A 15,696-nucleotide genomic window follows, 5' to 3' on the forward strand; every position below is an offset into this window, starting at 1 on the left:
CCATAGAAAATTTGAATTTCGCGCCTTTTTCTGCTGACAAGGCTGTTTGACCGACTATAACTCTGACATTTCGGAGGAAAAAGCTAAGTACCACTACTTTTGAGGTTAGAAAAAATGTAATTTATAAAAAAAAAACGGACAATAGACTGTATTATTTAATCTGTATTAATGTTTCAATCTGTTTAACATTTTCAATACCGAAAAAGGATTTAATTAATAATATAGTCATCTCCAACTGAATTATTATAAAGAATTTGTTTAATAAATAACTTTTAAACTCTTTATATCGTGTAAATTTCATATGAATAACTCCCATTACTATTTACTCAAACAAACAATTTGGTTCTTTTTCAACTTACATACAATTGATATAATATTGCGACAGTTAATGATCAAATTATTTATTGGAGAAAGGCGTTGTTTGCGGCAATATTATTAATTACTTTTTATTGAGTCAAATTAACATAAATTATTCGGAATTCGTATCTGATCAGAAATGTATGCCGGTATGAAATAATTACGCGGTAGATTTTATCAACATGCACGTATAATTAAAGTTTTATCAATTCGACTTTGCCGCAAAATATGTACATAAATAAACATTTTCTTGTAAATTAAACGGGTTATAATAGTATGTAGTTAATCTCTCCTAGCCGTTTTCGACCACAGCGACTGCGTTCTACCGCTGAGAGCGTGTGTTCGCTCTCAGGTGACTGATATAGCCAATTTTTGCAGCAAATGTGCGACACACTCGCTGCAAGTCAGCATCCCTCCGACATAATTGTAAAGTATGGCCATAGGTGGTCTGGCTTTCAGCTTTAGCGTCATGTTCTGTGCGCCGCCTAGCTTCAAACTGACGCACCTGCGTCTGCACAATATGCCTCCAACGTGGACGGTCACTGGCTACTCTCCCATTTCGTTGGCGCTATATCAGCTCTCTTCATATGCCGCTTCAACACATCTTTGAACCGCAAGAACTGGCCGCCTTATTTGCGCTTTCCATCTTGCAGTTCGCAATAGAAGATGCGTTGGCCTCAATTCCAGCGACATCAGCACGCCTAAGGATCTCCGTGTTTCTAACACGGTCAGACCATGAACGCTCATAATTTCGCGGAGGCATCTCAGATGGAAGCTGTCTAATGAGCGAATATGCTTACGATACAGGCACCACGTTTATGTAGTAATAGTATCTTAATCAAAGAGTAGAGTAAATAAGTAGGTAACGCGATCTAGTTGGAATAATACCCATACCCATGTATACATATAAGTAACAAACGTGTGGTGAGCTAAACGTGAACCAAGTACTGACAAATTAGTGCTCTATTTCGGTACAATATTCCCATTCAGGCAGATGCTATTTAATTAAATTTAACACAAATGTCTGATCAATCTTGTGGCTGACGAAAACCGCGTGTGTTTAAGTGATATGCAAATTATAAATTGGTATCAGCTTTGATTGATTTCGCCCGACCAAAATATACTAAGATATTTTCAGGTATAATTGATTTTGTCGCTTTGAAATCAGCATTAGAAAGCTATCAATTAAATGATTTGCACATAAAGGATATATATTATATTAAGACTAATTGGAAAGGGTGAAGCGTTGGGCGTTTTCTTGCATTGAAGCATCTATCATGGTTACGATGATATGAATTTGAAATTAGAACTGTAAACCGACTGAGGAGTATCTCGTACTTTTTTATGACATCCAGGTCTTAGAATAGAAACTTATTAATTGACAGCTACGTTATTAAAATCCATTATTAGATGTGCCATACGCATGCGCCCGAGAGGGCAGATACGCAATACGACAAAATTAAAAACACGTTATAACATTCCTGACAAATCAAAAACAACCTACGTAATTTGGTCGGGTTCATTGTTACCCACCGTGAGCAACAAACAAACGTCTACGACATTTTGACTTTTTAGAAGTAGGCAGAAAGGAAAAATTAGACTATGACAAGGGCAAACAATAAGAGTGCTTTGCTCAATAGTATCGAAGAATATAATACAAAATTAAATACATACTTTTAAAACTACGAGCATAACCCTTAAGAGGGCCAAAAAGGTAAAAGGAACTAACGATAGGTATGATGCGCCGCGCGAAACTGGAGATGAAGATTTAACGTTATACCGCAATAACTTTGAAAATATATTTAACGTTATACCGCAATAACTTTGAAAGTATATGTAACGTTATACCGCAATAACTTTAAAAGTATATTTAACGTTATACCGCAATAACTTTGAAAGTATATTTAACGTTATACCGCAATAAGTTTGAAAGTATATTTAAAGTTATACCGCAATTGCCTTCAAAGTATATTTAACGTTATACCGCAATAACTTTGAAAGTATATATCTGTATAGCAAGTCCCTTGGCTATATATATTTATACTAAAATAATATAGGGTAACGATATGTACAACTTAAAATTAGACATGTTTCCGTGATTATTTTTCTTATCCAGCTGACTTTATCATTTTAAGGTGTGTATCCTTTTAATATTTTCCGTGCAACTTTTTCACAGCATTTTCCCGTGACTAAAACGTGTATAAATTAAAGATAGTTTATTTTCCAATTAGGCATATTACAATGCGCTTATGAACGTCAAATAAAGCTACGCCGGCTCTAACCCTACACCTCTGACCCGAGAAGATTTAAATTCCTCCTAAGTTGTAGGAGGGTATCCCAATATGGGACCGGCAAGAAATTCGGCGGGACACATCTTTTCAAAACATTACATTTTATAACTAACATGCATTAAATAAAATAAAATAAAAATATGGAATTAAAAAAATAATAATCATATAATAACATACAGTAGGCACTTTCTTATAGAACATGCACTAGATTGCTAATGCAGGACGTTATCATTGCCAAACATCCATGATATAATCGCTCATTTTATAGTATGCTCTTGAAATGAATTTAGAATGTTTTAACAGTTTTGAATTTAGCATCTGTATCCCTAGTGTAAATTTATTCGATAGCGAAATGTGACGTACGCGTTTGCGTTAAGTCTCATTTTGTATGGGATTTTGAGTTTCAAAAACGTCCCGCTTGGCGCGCTGTTTCTAAATCATATACAATATGCGACTTAACGCAAATTGAGATTTTGAAGAATCATATTTATAGTTATTCTAGTTAGTTACGAGTATCTTGTGCTTATACTTCGCCAAATCTTGAATACGAATTTAGACATAAATGAGACGTACACACAAGCCTGGCGTATTTATATTATATCATTGCGATATACAAAGAGGGTTCAAAGGCAAACCGCAGTGGCGTGCTTCAGATAATGTTGAGATGTTATTATACATGATTTTGCGAAGAATTTAAATTCATCCTCCGAAATATAATTATGTACGGATAACAACTAGGTAAAATTGGTAATTACCAATATTAATATAATATGTTTATGGGCGGCTGATTTAGTTTAGATTTAAAATTCATTTCACGATGAAAATTACACTATTAATTTGCTGTATTCGTCAAAAGTATGTTTCTCTTCTCATCATGATCGTCAAACATTAAATTATAAATTATAAATAATAATATTAATATTTATTGATGTTCTGGAAAGAGTTTTTATACGAGTAATGGTGAGATTGTTTATATTTTTTTCTTGTTTCGTTGGCCGTATTTATGAGGGTAGTAATTAAGGGATTTAAGAAGGACGAATAGCTTTTTGAATCGAACGAAATAAAGGTAATTTTTCTATGAAAATCCATTTCGGGAGAAAACGGTTTCAACTAGGTAACTAAATCTTAATGAATCATTTTGTTTTTTATGTCGATCGCTTCGGCATAATATATTCTAGATTATTACTAGAGGCTTTGCTTTTTTGTTTTTTTTTTTTGTTTTGAGAATTAAAAAAAAAAACGAAAACCCATAAACGTAGTTTTTTATTGTGTCAATAACATTCTAAAAAATCATGGAGAATGGAAAATATTTACAACTGAAAAAACGTTTTCTTTTTTTGTATGGACGATCACGTAGTAATACGATGTAAATTTAAACCCGAAGCCGAAGGCGAGGGCTTAATTAATACGAGTTAGTAATTCCTGCCTATGGCACACACAATTGATCACACCTGTTAGAAAAAATAAAATAAAAAAGCTTCTGCCTAATCTTGGCCGTACATTACAACCCTAGCTCAAAATTTACGATTTACGGGCAGCATCGCCCACGTGTAATAACACCTTTTTCGAGGTGTAATGTAAACACAAAAAAATTTACTAACCTGGTGTGGCGGGTGTGAGGGCATGGCGCCGTTGGCGGCTGCCATCTTCATCTGCCACAACGAGTCCTGCGAATTGACGCTGCCTCCGTTGTTGCTGTTCGTGTAGCTGTTCTCTATGTAGCCCATGTTCACCCCTGAACACAAACAAATAAATATTAGTAATATTTGAGTGGGACGCAATTTGCTTTCACGAAACTAAGTGGACTGGGTGGAATGTACGAAGGATTTTTTTTCAAAATATCAGTGATACCCAAAACAGAGTGCGGAAAGAGAAGAGTCGCGGACAAGGCTCGGAACCGGTTTATAATATACCGGTAAATACCGATTTATTTCGGTTTTCCTCCGAATTTTTATAAGAACATTAACATTTTAAGAACTTTATTGTGACCTTAAAAAACCGGTTTATTCGACGAGCGACGAAACGACCGACCAGCTTGGTGGTGTGCCATGTAAACATAGACACTCACGTAGGAAGAAACTGGTTTTTATTGCTCTAAACTCTAATTTAACAAGAACTGTTCTCATAAAAACCGGTTTCAAAATAACCGAAATTAAAAGGTTTTGCACCAAGTACATGAGGTTTAGAAAAACCGGTTTTCGAGCCTTGGTCGTGGACCATATAGGAACTAATACATTCTATGTTTATATTTTGTAGTTAAATGACATCTGCATTTCGGCATATACTTGGCCATTTATACTGTATTGAGGAATCGTAGGTAGAATAGTACCAAGCTAACAAGCTTACGTACTCGACATCTAGCGTCAAGAAGCGGATTTATCAGTACTGCTAATTAACAATAGATGTCGCGACGAACGAAAAGTCTAATGCTCGACAATTTTCAGCTAATATTATAACCGGATTAACCGGACCTCTATTTACAACCCCTTCTGCTTGTAATATTAGTAGTAAATTGTTGAATAATACACTTTTGGTCAGTGGCGACACTCGTGACATCTAGTGTCAAGGAGAGGTACTGATAAATCTGCTACTTGACGCTAGATGTCGACTACGAAAATGATAAGCGTTTTTGTAAGAAAACTGATTACTTATATCTTTACATAATACACGGTGTACGAGGAAACCGAAAGATTTTAACAGTGTATTTCTGTACCCCTAGTGTAAATTTAGTCGATAGCGAAACGTGACGTACGCGTTTGCGTTAAGTCTCATTTTGTATGGGTTTTTGAACAGCGCGCCAAGCGGGACGTTTTGGAAAGTCAAAAATCTCATACAAAATGACACTTAACGCAAACGCGTACGTCACGTTTCGCTGTCGAAAATATTTACACTAGGGGTACAGATCACATTATATTTTTATTTCTGGAATTCGCGAAGTTTCAGAGTTATTAGCAATTTAAAAAAAACTTCATCGTACTGTTACTTAGTTCAAAACACCTTTTTGATGGCGAACATGCCATTATGGGGTGTAGTCTTAATAACCTTATTGGTAGATGTCAACAAGAGTAACACTTTGCAAAATCTAGGTCTTACGAAAAAAAGTAAAAATTCTTTTTAAGTGCCAGTATTACCCATAACATTTACTTTTTATATACAAATAAAAAGACAAAGAATTTTTTTGGCGATAAAAAAAGACATTTTTTTTACATAAATTGATATACAACATTTTTTCCTTCGTTTGGCCTCAGAAATGCGTAGTTAAAATCGTTCGGGTTCCACGTGTACCGTGTTTAATATTTAAACGACGAAAGAGGACACCGGCATGCCAAGTTTTAAAAAGGTACACACCTTTTCGTCTCACGAAGTCTGTGGCTAGTCCTCGGTAGCACAATGGAAAATTCTCAATAAATGAACACATTCATTTAATTCAAAAACGATCCCCACAAACCATCTCAAACTAGACGGATCACATAAGATAATCGAGGTCACCACATATAGGTAAAATTTAGTATGGGAGCACGAACGTTTGTTTCTTCTGCGCGTCCACCATTAAACATATCAATAAAAAAAAAAGGATCAAGTGAGAGTAAAATCGCGCACCGAGGGTTCCGTACAAACTTTAAATTATCTCGCGTAACTATAAAAGCGAAAGACTTGATCAAAAGTAACTATACTAAGTATAATTGTGTACAGCGCCATCTATCGGCAAATTGCCTATCTATGGTATTTTTTTTTTATATTTTCCTTCATAAATTAATTTCGTTTCACTATGAAAAAAGAAAAGAAAAATAGTACAATTGGAGCTCTTTCAAATGATACATTGACCTTTTTGCCCTGTCTCCATATTGGGTATTTTCCATAGTTAATACAAATAAAATAATAATACATTCAATATGTCTGGGTTAGCGTTGTTCATAACTATTCCAAATTTCAAATCGATAGCTTGAGTGGTTCTCGAGATATTTAGCAATGTGACAGACAGACAAACGGTCAGTGTCGCAACATAAGGGATCCTTTTGTACCTTTTTGGTACGGAACCCTGAAAAACCTTAAGGAATGTACCTAGGCTGATAATTAATAGACTCAGGCGTTACTTTGCGGAAATCCATGCTTATTAAAACAAGAAATATTACTTGTGCTAATCCGCGATAAAATGACGTGCTAGTCAATCAGTGCTAACCCGTTACACTTACACGCGTATTTTTACATGCAATTAATGTTCCCAACCTCCCTCCGCAAAAATAATACGCAAATAAATATAACAACTCCGACAACTGAAACTCCAAACTCGTCAGACCGTCAACATCTCCAGCATCTCCTGAGGATGCCTCGTAGAGAGGCGAAACACGTGTCGAGTTTTGTACTTTTGGTGGTGAGTTGTTATATTTATTTGCGTATTATTTTTGCGGAGGGAGGGTGGGAACATTAATTGCATGTAAAAATACACGAGTAAGTATAACGGGTTAGCACTGATTGACTAGCACGTCATTTTATCGCGGATTAGCACAGCAATATTTCTTGCTTTAATTACCTAGGCTGATAAAATAAAATGTGCTGCTCAAACCTACTAATAATTGTGCTGCTCAAATCATAGCGTTTTACAAGTTAAATTGCACCTATGTGTACCGCATGCTCTCAAAACGCTTCATGCGGGGTCTGAGGGCTTACCGCGAACCACGTTCGACGTGTTGCCTCTCTGTCGCACTTGTAAATGTGTACGTAAGTGTGACTGGGAGGCAACACGTCGAACGTGGTTCGCGGTAAGCCCTCAGCTCCCAAACAAGTGTACGGAAGCGAAAAGGATTCAGGGGCTTATTTTAATATATGTTAAGGGAGTTATCGTAATCTAAATGAACTTTGAAAGTTAAGAGTTACATAGGATACTGAATTAGTGAAGTTCGTCTTTGACCTTTAACCGTACCATGATTATTTGACATTTACCACAAGCTTTTCATTGAAGGAAAACATCGGTACACTTGGTGTAGAATTTAAGCCTTATTCCAAGAACATAAGGCTCGCCGAAACTTAGTCTAGAGTTGTTGGTACCAACATTGCGTTTCCTCTTTGCAACTGTTACTCTGTAATTTATATGGAAATATTTTGATTGTTTGTTGTTTTGTGTTTTTGTATAGGCATATGGATCTTGTCCGAAATAAATGCTTTTTATTTATTTATTTATTTATTTGCGAAGACGATGGCAATTAATTTCGTAATAAATAGTGATTTTTGAAAAAAAAAAAAATTGGTCAACAATGCCTATTATGCATAGCTTTGTATTTGAAAAACAAACTTAGTTTAGAGTTGTTAGTACCAATATTGCGTTTTCCCTTTGCGAAGACGATGGCAATTAATTTCGTGACAACCAGTGATTTTTGAAAAAAAAAAATTGGTCAACAATGCCTATTATGCATAGCTTTGTATTTGAAAAACAAACTTAGTTTAGAGTTGTTAGTACCAATATTGCGTTTCCCCTTTGCGAAGACGATGGCAATTAATTTCGTAATAAATAGTAATTTTTGAAAAAAAAAAATTCTCAACAATGCCTATTATGCATAGCTTTGTATTTGAAAAACAAACTTAGTTTAGAGTTGTTACTACCAATATTGCGTTTCCCCTTTGCGAAGACGATGGCAATTAATTTCGTAATAACTAGTGATTTTTGAAAAAAAAAAAACTTGCTCAACAATGCCTATTATGCATAGCTTTGTATTTGAAAAACAAACTTAGTTTAGAGTTGTTAGTACCAATATTGCGTTTTCCCTTTGCGAAGACGATGGCAATTAATTTCGTGACAACCAGTGATTTTTGAAAAAAAAAAATTGGTCAACAATGCCTATTATGCATAGCTTTGTATTTGAAAAACAAACTTAGTTTAGAGTTGTTAGTACCAATATTACGTTTCCCCTTTGCGAAGACGATGGCAATTAATTTCGTAATAAATAGTAATTTTTGAAAAAAAAAAATTTTTCAACAATGCCTATTATGCATAGCTTTGTATTTGAAAAACAAACTTAGTTTAGAGTTGTTACTACTAATAATGCGTTTCCCCTTTGCGAAGACGATGGCAATTAATTTCGTAATAACTAGTGATTTTTGAAAAAAAAAACTTGCTCAACAATGCCTATTATGCATAGCTTTGTATTTGAAAAACAAACTTAGTTTAGAGTTGTTAGTACCAATATTGCGTTTTCCCTTTGCGAAGACGATGGCAATTAATTTCGTGACAACCAGTGATTTTTGAAAAAAAAAATTGGTCAACAATGCCTATTATGCATAGCTTTGTATTTGAAAAACAAACTTAGTTTAGAGTTGTTAGTACCAATATTACGTTTCCCCTTTGCGAAGACGATGGCAATTAATTTCGTAATAACTAGTGATTTTTGAAAAAAAAAACTTGCTCAACAATGCCTATTATATTATGCATAGCTTTGTATTTGAAAAACAGACTTAGTTTAGAGTTGTTAGTACCAACATTGCGTTTCCCGTTTGCAAAGACGATGGCAATTAATTTCGTGACAACCAGTGATTTTTGAAAAAAAAAAATTGCTCAACAATGCCTATTATGCATAGCTTAGTATTTCAAAAATAAGTGATTCTCTGCCAAACCGCTTACCTTATTTCTTAATAATGGCTGCCTTTGTCCCATTGTTATAAGATACCCGTATTAGCCGTTTGGCGCAGATTTAATATTTTACAAGCTATACTCTGTATATTTAGGCATTTAAATAAACGTAAACAAACAATTTGTACATTTTCGGGCAGTTATTTATTGGTTAACCAAAACAAATAAAAAACCGCCTGGACCTGTCACTGAACGACTTGACTTCAACCTACATTATTTGATCATGTAATGTTTTCATCTACCCTCAACTGGCTTAAGGAGCCATTTGAGGGTAGATTTTGTTTACTTTTATTAACATACCTAAAGATACAGAGTATAGGCAAAGGCGTGGTAGGCGATCTTGAACAAGATACTTAGTTTGAAGCGTTATATTCAGAAATACTTACAATTAATTATTAACAAAATGGTCTGCGAACGGTGCTATGAAGCTTAGAATTAAAAAAAATGGAAAAATTACTGCCTTGGGTGAGACTTGAACTCACGGCCTCTGGATAGATACTCCAGCGCTCTGCCAACTGAGCAAGTTCTAGTCTCACCCAAGGCAGTAATTTTTCAACTTTTAAATTCATTCTAAGCTTAATAGCATCGTTCGCAGACGCGTCTGCATGTTAAAATTAATTAAGTATGGGTAGCACATCGTCACTGGCGAATTTCCAATATGACTGGGAACTCCGGTAACCGTGTGTTCTTACGGTAGATGTCGCTACGCTACGTCTACGGTAGGGGACCCTAGACCCATATGGTGGAAAGATTCGCTGGCTATGGATGAGGTCTTGGTGGCTCAGTTGGCAGAGCACTGGAGTATCGATCGAGAGGCCGTGAGTTAATTCTCACTTAAGGCAGTAATTTTTTCACTTTTAAATTTAGTCTAAGCTTAAAAATACTTACAGTCAGTATTGGTCATATTCTGCGGGTGCGACTGCGGCTGCAGCTGCCCATGCGGCATAGTCTGATGCGGCGCCAAGTGATAACCATAGCCACTCTGCGACGCGTAAACAGCGCTCTTAGAATCCTCCATGGCTAGTGCTAGCTCCATAGAATGTTCTAGAGCTTTATTCTCCATCCCGGAGCTAGGGTAGTAAGGCGGAGGCGCCTGGTTCTGAGGCGTCACCATTGCCGGTCTCATGGAATCCATTTCATAGTCTTTGGCGGTCTCTTTCTTGTTCTCGTTGCGTTTGCAACGGCAGAATACGAAGAGTAGACTTAGGAAGAGTAGGAAGACTAAGCAGGAGATGAGGATGGCGACGAGGGTCGCTGTGCTGAATGATGAGGCTTCTTTTATGTAGGGTGGGCCGACTGTTGAAAGAAAAAAAAAAAAAATACTGATTTAAACTTCCACGATTTTTACACATCATTAACTAACACAAACGGGACTTAATCGCGTATTAAGTTTTAAATTTACCTCCGACGTTTCGAGGACGGCGTTGTCCCTGTGGTCTCGGAGAAGACTGGCTAAAGTTGACATCAACATCTTCTAGCCGCGCGAGTTTTTCGAACTACCCGCACTTGATCTTGTTTATTGACTTGAACATTCTGCGCACTAGGGATGTTACTCTGTCGACACACAACACTAACGATATTCGATTTTTCGACTGTCGATATTCGTTCTCGCTTACATAAACTAATGAATAATGACTGGATTCCATGTGGATGAGATCCCCAAACCCTCGTCCCGATTGAAATGGCAATGTTTTTTTATTTCAATGGCTTCCCGCACTTTTCTGCCGTAGAAATGGCGATTAATACGCGATTAAGTCCCGTTTGTGTTAGTTAATAAAACATCTTCTCTTCTTCCTCGCGTTGTCCCGGCATATTGCCACGGCTCATGGGAGCCTGGGGTCCGCTTGACAACTAATCCCAAGATTTGGCGTAGGTACTAGTTTTTACGAAAGCGACTGCCATCTGACCTTCCAACCCAGAGGGTAAACTAGGCCTGGTTGGGATTAGTCCGGTTTCCTCACGATGTTTTCCTTCACCGAAAAGCGACTGGTAAATATCAAATGATATTTCGTACATAAGTTCCGAAAACCTCATTGGTACGAGCCCGGGTTTGAACCCGCGACCTCCGGATTGCAAGTCGCACGCTCTTACCGCTAAGCCATCAGCGCTTTCAGTGTTAGTTAATAAAACATAAATAGATATTATAATGACAATCTTACATAAATCGACCTATACGGCTACCAGTACCCCTAGTGTAAATTTAGTCGATAGCGAAACATGACGTACGCGTTTGCGTTAAGTCTCATTTTGTATGGGTTTTTGAACAGCGCGCCAAGCGGGCCGTTTTGGAAAGTCAAAAATCTCATACAAAATGACACTTAACGCAAACGCGTACGTCACTTTTCGATGTCGAAAATATTTACACTAGGGGTACAGTTTAACACTGACGTGTATGCTAACGACTGCGTAACTTAGTTTCTACACATCTTCTACAAAAGGTTAACTGGAAGAGATCCCTCAAAGGGACAAGTTCGCCTTTGTACAAATGATGTATGTCCTTTCCTGTTTTATGTTCTTTTTGTACAATAAAGTGTTTTACTACTACTTTACTACTCCATAAGAACTAGACGGCGATAAACATAGTCATATATAAATACTAGCGACTCGCCCTGGCTCCGCACGCGTTACACAAAACCTTAACAAATTATACACATTAACCTTCTTCAAGAATTTTATTCATGCTTGAAAATTGCATGAAAATGCGTTCATACAGACTGCGAACATACAGACAGACAGAGAGACGCGGCGGAGAAGTTTTGTTTAATAAAGTGTAGTGAAGAATATAAGACTAAATAGGTATAGTAATTTTAAACTTAAATTATTACAAGATTAGCCCTCAAAGACCTGGATTTAAATTTGCAAAGCAGATTCCTTAGGACATCCGCTGAGTTGCGCGTTTGCACGGAGCGGGTGGGCAGGTAAAAAAAATATTATGAGCAACGCTAATTGGCGTGGACGCGTGCACCCGCGGTAGCTTGCGGACGCCCTCGCTAGGCTTCGGCATCGTTACCTGGGGGCCTACCGCGAAAACCAATATTCGCAAATTGCGGGTATTTTCTCTTTTACTCTCACTAAGACGTATTTAGAGTGACAGTGAAAAATGCCCGCAACTGACGAACTTCGATTTTCGCGGTTATAGCCCTGTTTTATGTTGGATAGCGTTCTCCACATAAAACAACCGTCACCTTTTAACACCGCGCATTTGACAAAGACAGATACTGCTATTATCACACGCTGTTACCTAGTGTGCGATCATAATATAGGTCTTTGAGCGTATTACTGTTTCTACTTGAGCAAGCAGGATATACGCCCGGGAAGCTCGTATATCTGTCAATAACAATTTATCGTTGTCTATGCGACCAATAACTCCAATAACAGACCAGTACAATCAGAATAGATAATAGATGAATAATGCTAAATGGCCCGGAAGTCTGGATCTATTTCTAGAAACATCTGGGATTGAATTAATATCAAAACTCAAACTTAAATTTGAATTTACAAACTAGTTTCTGGCCCGTCTTCGTTGTTTATATCTCGTTGCATTTATTGAAATGAAGCGGAGTTCAATAGAAATGGCAAATAATGTTAAAAAAATATGACAGATTTTGTTAGCATTTGGCGTACAACGTAAAAGTTTTACGGTGGTTGTTTTTATTGAAATATTAATTATTAACATATATTTATCTAGTAATTGATGTAAATAAAGAATTTTAGTATATAAACTTTTGATAAAATCATGGCTGTCCACAAAAAGTGCGAAATTAGGAATAAATGTAGAAAAAGTGGTTTGTTTATATTATTTTTATTCCCACTTTAGATGTTATAGATTGTGTGTTAGTTACTAAATAAATATAATAAGTTCATGTTCTGAATAATAAATGACAAATGAAATTGAAATTAAAATCTTTGACACGAAGTCTGTATTTTTGACATAAATTTTATTTTTATTTTATCATAGGTATATTTGCTAATTATTATTGTTAATAAGATACTTAATCACAAATTCTCCTCACCTTGGAATTGTAAATAATAATATTGCAGTGCCCAATAGGGTTCACAAAGACCTAGCATATAAGTTTACCACCTGTACAACCACTTTGTGAATTTGCAATAAAATATTGAGTATTGAGTATAATTTAAATAGTACCTGGGCGACCGAGCTTTGTTCGGTTATAACTATTTATTGTAATATGGTGGTCTACAGGTGATAATCTTAACTACATTTTTTTACTAAATTAAACTTGTCTAAAACAATAAAAATTAAAAAATTATATATGAACATATAAAAAAAAAAAAACAAAAGTTAGTCACCGGGCGAGATTCGAACCCGTAACACTCGTTTAGCAGTCCGTGTCTTAACCCGCTGGACCAGACGGACAGCGGCCGGCAACAAGAAATTAGCGACCATATTCTGCGTCGAAAGAAAAACGCATGAAAACTCGAAAACACGCGTTTTCCCAAACATAAGACTAATCTAGATCGATTGTATACCCCCAAAAACCCCCATATACCAAATTTCAGCGAAATCGTTAGAGCCGTTTCCGAGATCACAGAAATATATATATTTATATATATATACAAGAATTGCTCGTTTAAAGGTATAAGATATATGTCGGCGGTCGATCATAAATTATAAGTAATTTTATATTATTGTATTATTTATTTATCGGAAAAACAACAGCACACGAAACATATTAACAATATATTTATTATCACATACGACTTATATATTATAAACATGTAACACACACATACCCTCATTTTATACATCTGCTGTGACCTGGGTTCCGGCAGAAAACCAGTGCTTTACTCGAAAGAGTGAAGAGTATCACTGAGCCGTGACCCTTTTGTCCTGCTGCAACGCACACAGTATGTAGGTAGGTACTTTTATTTTATTTTATTGTTTATTAATTATGCCTATTTTGTTGTCTCAATTTTCTTTTGTGCTATTTTTATTTTGTTCCTGTAATAATTTGTGTTCTTTATGATGATTTAAACTTTATATTGTGTGTTTTTGCAGCTGCCAAATAAATGATTTATCTATCTATCTATCTTATCTATCTATATATAATGATCAGTTCTATATTTTAGTATCAAAACTTCGACTATAAAAAGCGTACCATCATCAAATGGTTTTACGATATCGATAACATATCCTGGGAATATCTCGCCTTAACCAAAGTTAAGGCGAGCGGAACCTTAGGGAATCCCACGAAAAATACGTTGTAAAACGTCTATCTTGGCAACTACCAGGGGGCCTACCGCGAAAAACGAAATTCGCAAATTGCGGGGATCTTTCTCTTTTACTCTCTCTAAGACGTAACTAGAAGGAAAGAGAAAAATGACGACCGGTTTGGCCTAGTGGGTAGTGACCCTGCCTACGAAGCTGATGGTCCCGGGTTCAAATCCTGGTAAGGGCATGTATTTGTGTGATGAGCATGGATATTTGTTCCCGAGTCATGGGTGTTTTCTATGTATTTAAGTATTTATAAATATTTATATATTATATATATCGTTGTCTAAGTACCCTCAACACAAGCCTTATTGAGCTTACTGTGGGATTTAGTCAATTTGTGTAATAATTTCCTATCAAATTATTAAAAAAAAATATTATAAAAAAAAATATATTAATTGAAGAACTTCGATTTTAGCGGTAGGCCCCCAGTCCGGCGGTGATCAACGAGAAGTGACGTGCAATTTTCGCGGGCGGCTGTTTTCTCATAGAATAAGTTTTTGTCAAAAAAAATTTGGTAGGTACAAGCTTTTACCGCTGACTGTACTTTTCATTCCACAGGCAACTAATACTAAATGTGGTTATGAGACAATTCTAATAACCACAAACACTATTAGTTTGGGTTGTTTTATCAGATCAGCTCGATGGTACAGTCAAGGTATTAAATATCGATACGGACAAAGTACCAAAAATATGTATACACGACCTTATTGCCTATATATTATGGTAAAGTGTACATAAAAAAAAATTAATCACTTTAATAAATAATTTTAATTTTTTAATTTTAATTTTTTTTTAATAACTTGACTGTCCCATATAGCATTGTCACCCAACTTACATATGTGTGCAAATTTTCAGCTTTGAAAACTGGGCAGGGAGTCTTTAACTTGCAAGCCCGTACAGTCAAGGTATTAAATATCGACACGGACAAAGTGCCAAAAATATGTATACACTACTTTAATGTATGGGCAATAAGGTCGTGTATACATATTTTTGGTACTTTGTCCGTATCAATATTTAATACCTTGACTGTACAAATAGTTATATTACATAAGTACAATTTACATACATACATTGCAAGTCAAAAAAAAGCTTGCTTGTAAAAACGAGACTCCATCGCGTATAATTAAGTTTTAATAATGTGTCAAAATGGTGAATGTTCAAAATCAGTGTTTAAGAATCGGTTTTGCCAG

The 15,696-nt window shown here is 35.9% G+C and overlaps 1 protein-coding gene across 1 annotated transcript in view; it reads right to left on the reverse strand.

Moving 5' to 3' along the window:
- Positions 1–15,696, reverse strand: part of LOC133533661 (hemicentin-2-like) — a 98,099-nt gene that overhangs the window by 12,089 nt on the left and 70,314 nt on the right. Inside the window, exons 10-11 of the mRNA XM_061872687.1 lie at positions 10,159–10,566; positions 4,250–4,383 (exon numbers count right to left, since the gene is read on the reverse strand). Coding sequence (XP_061728671.1) covers positions 4,250–4,383; positions 10,159–10,566 — 542 coding nt within the window. The remainder of the gene's footprint in view (positions 1–4,249; positions 4,384–10,158; positions 10,567–15,696) is intronic.

The sequence above is a fragment of the Cydia pomonella genome, unplaced genomic scaffold, assembly GCF_033807575.1.
Source record: "Cydia pomonella isolate Wapato2018A unplaced genomic scaffold, ilCydPomo1 PGA_scaffold_192, whole genome shotgun sequence".
In the NCBI taxonomy this organism is placed as follows: domain Eukaryota; kingdom Metazoa; phylum Arthropoda; class Insecta; order Lepidoptera; family Tortricidae; genus Cydia; species Cydia pomonella.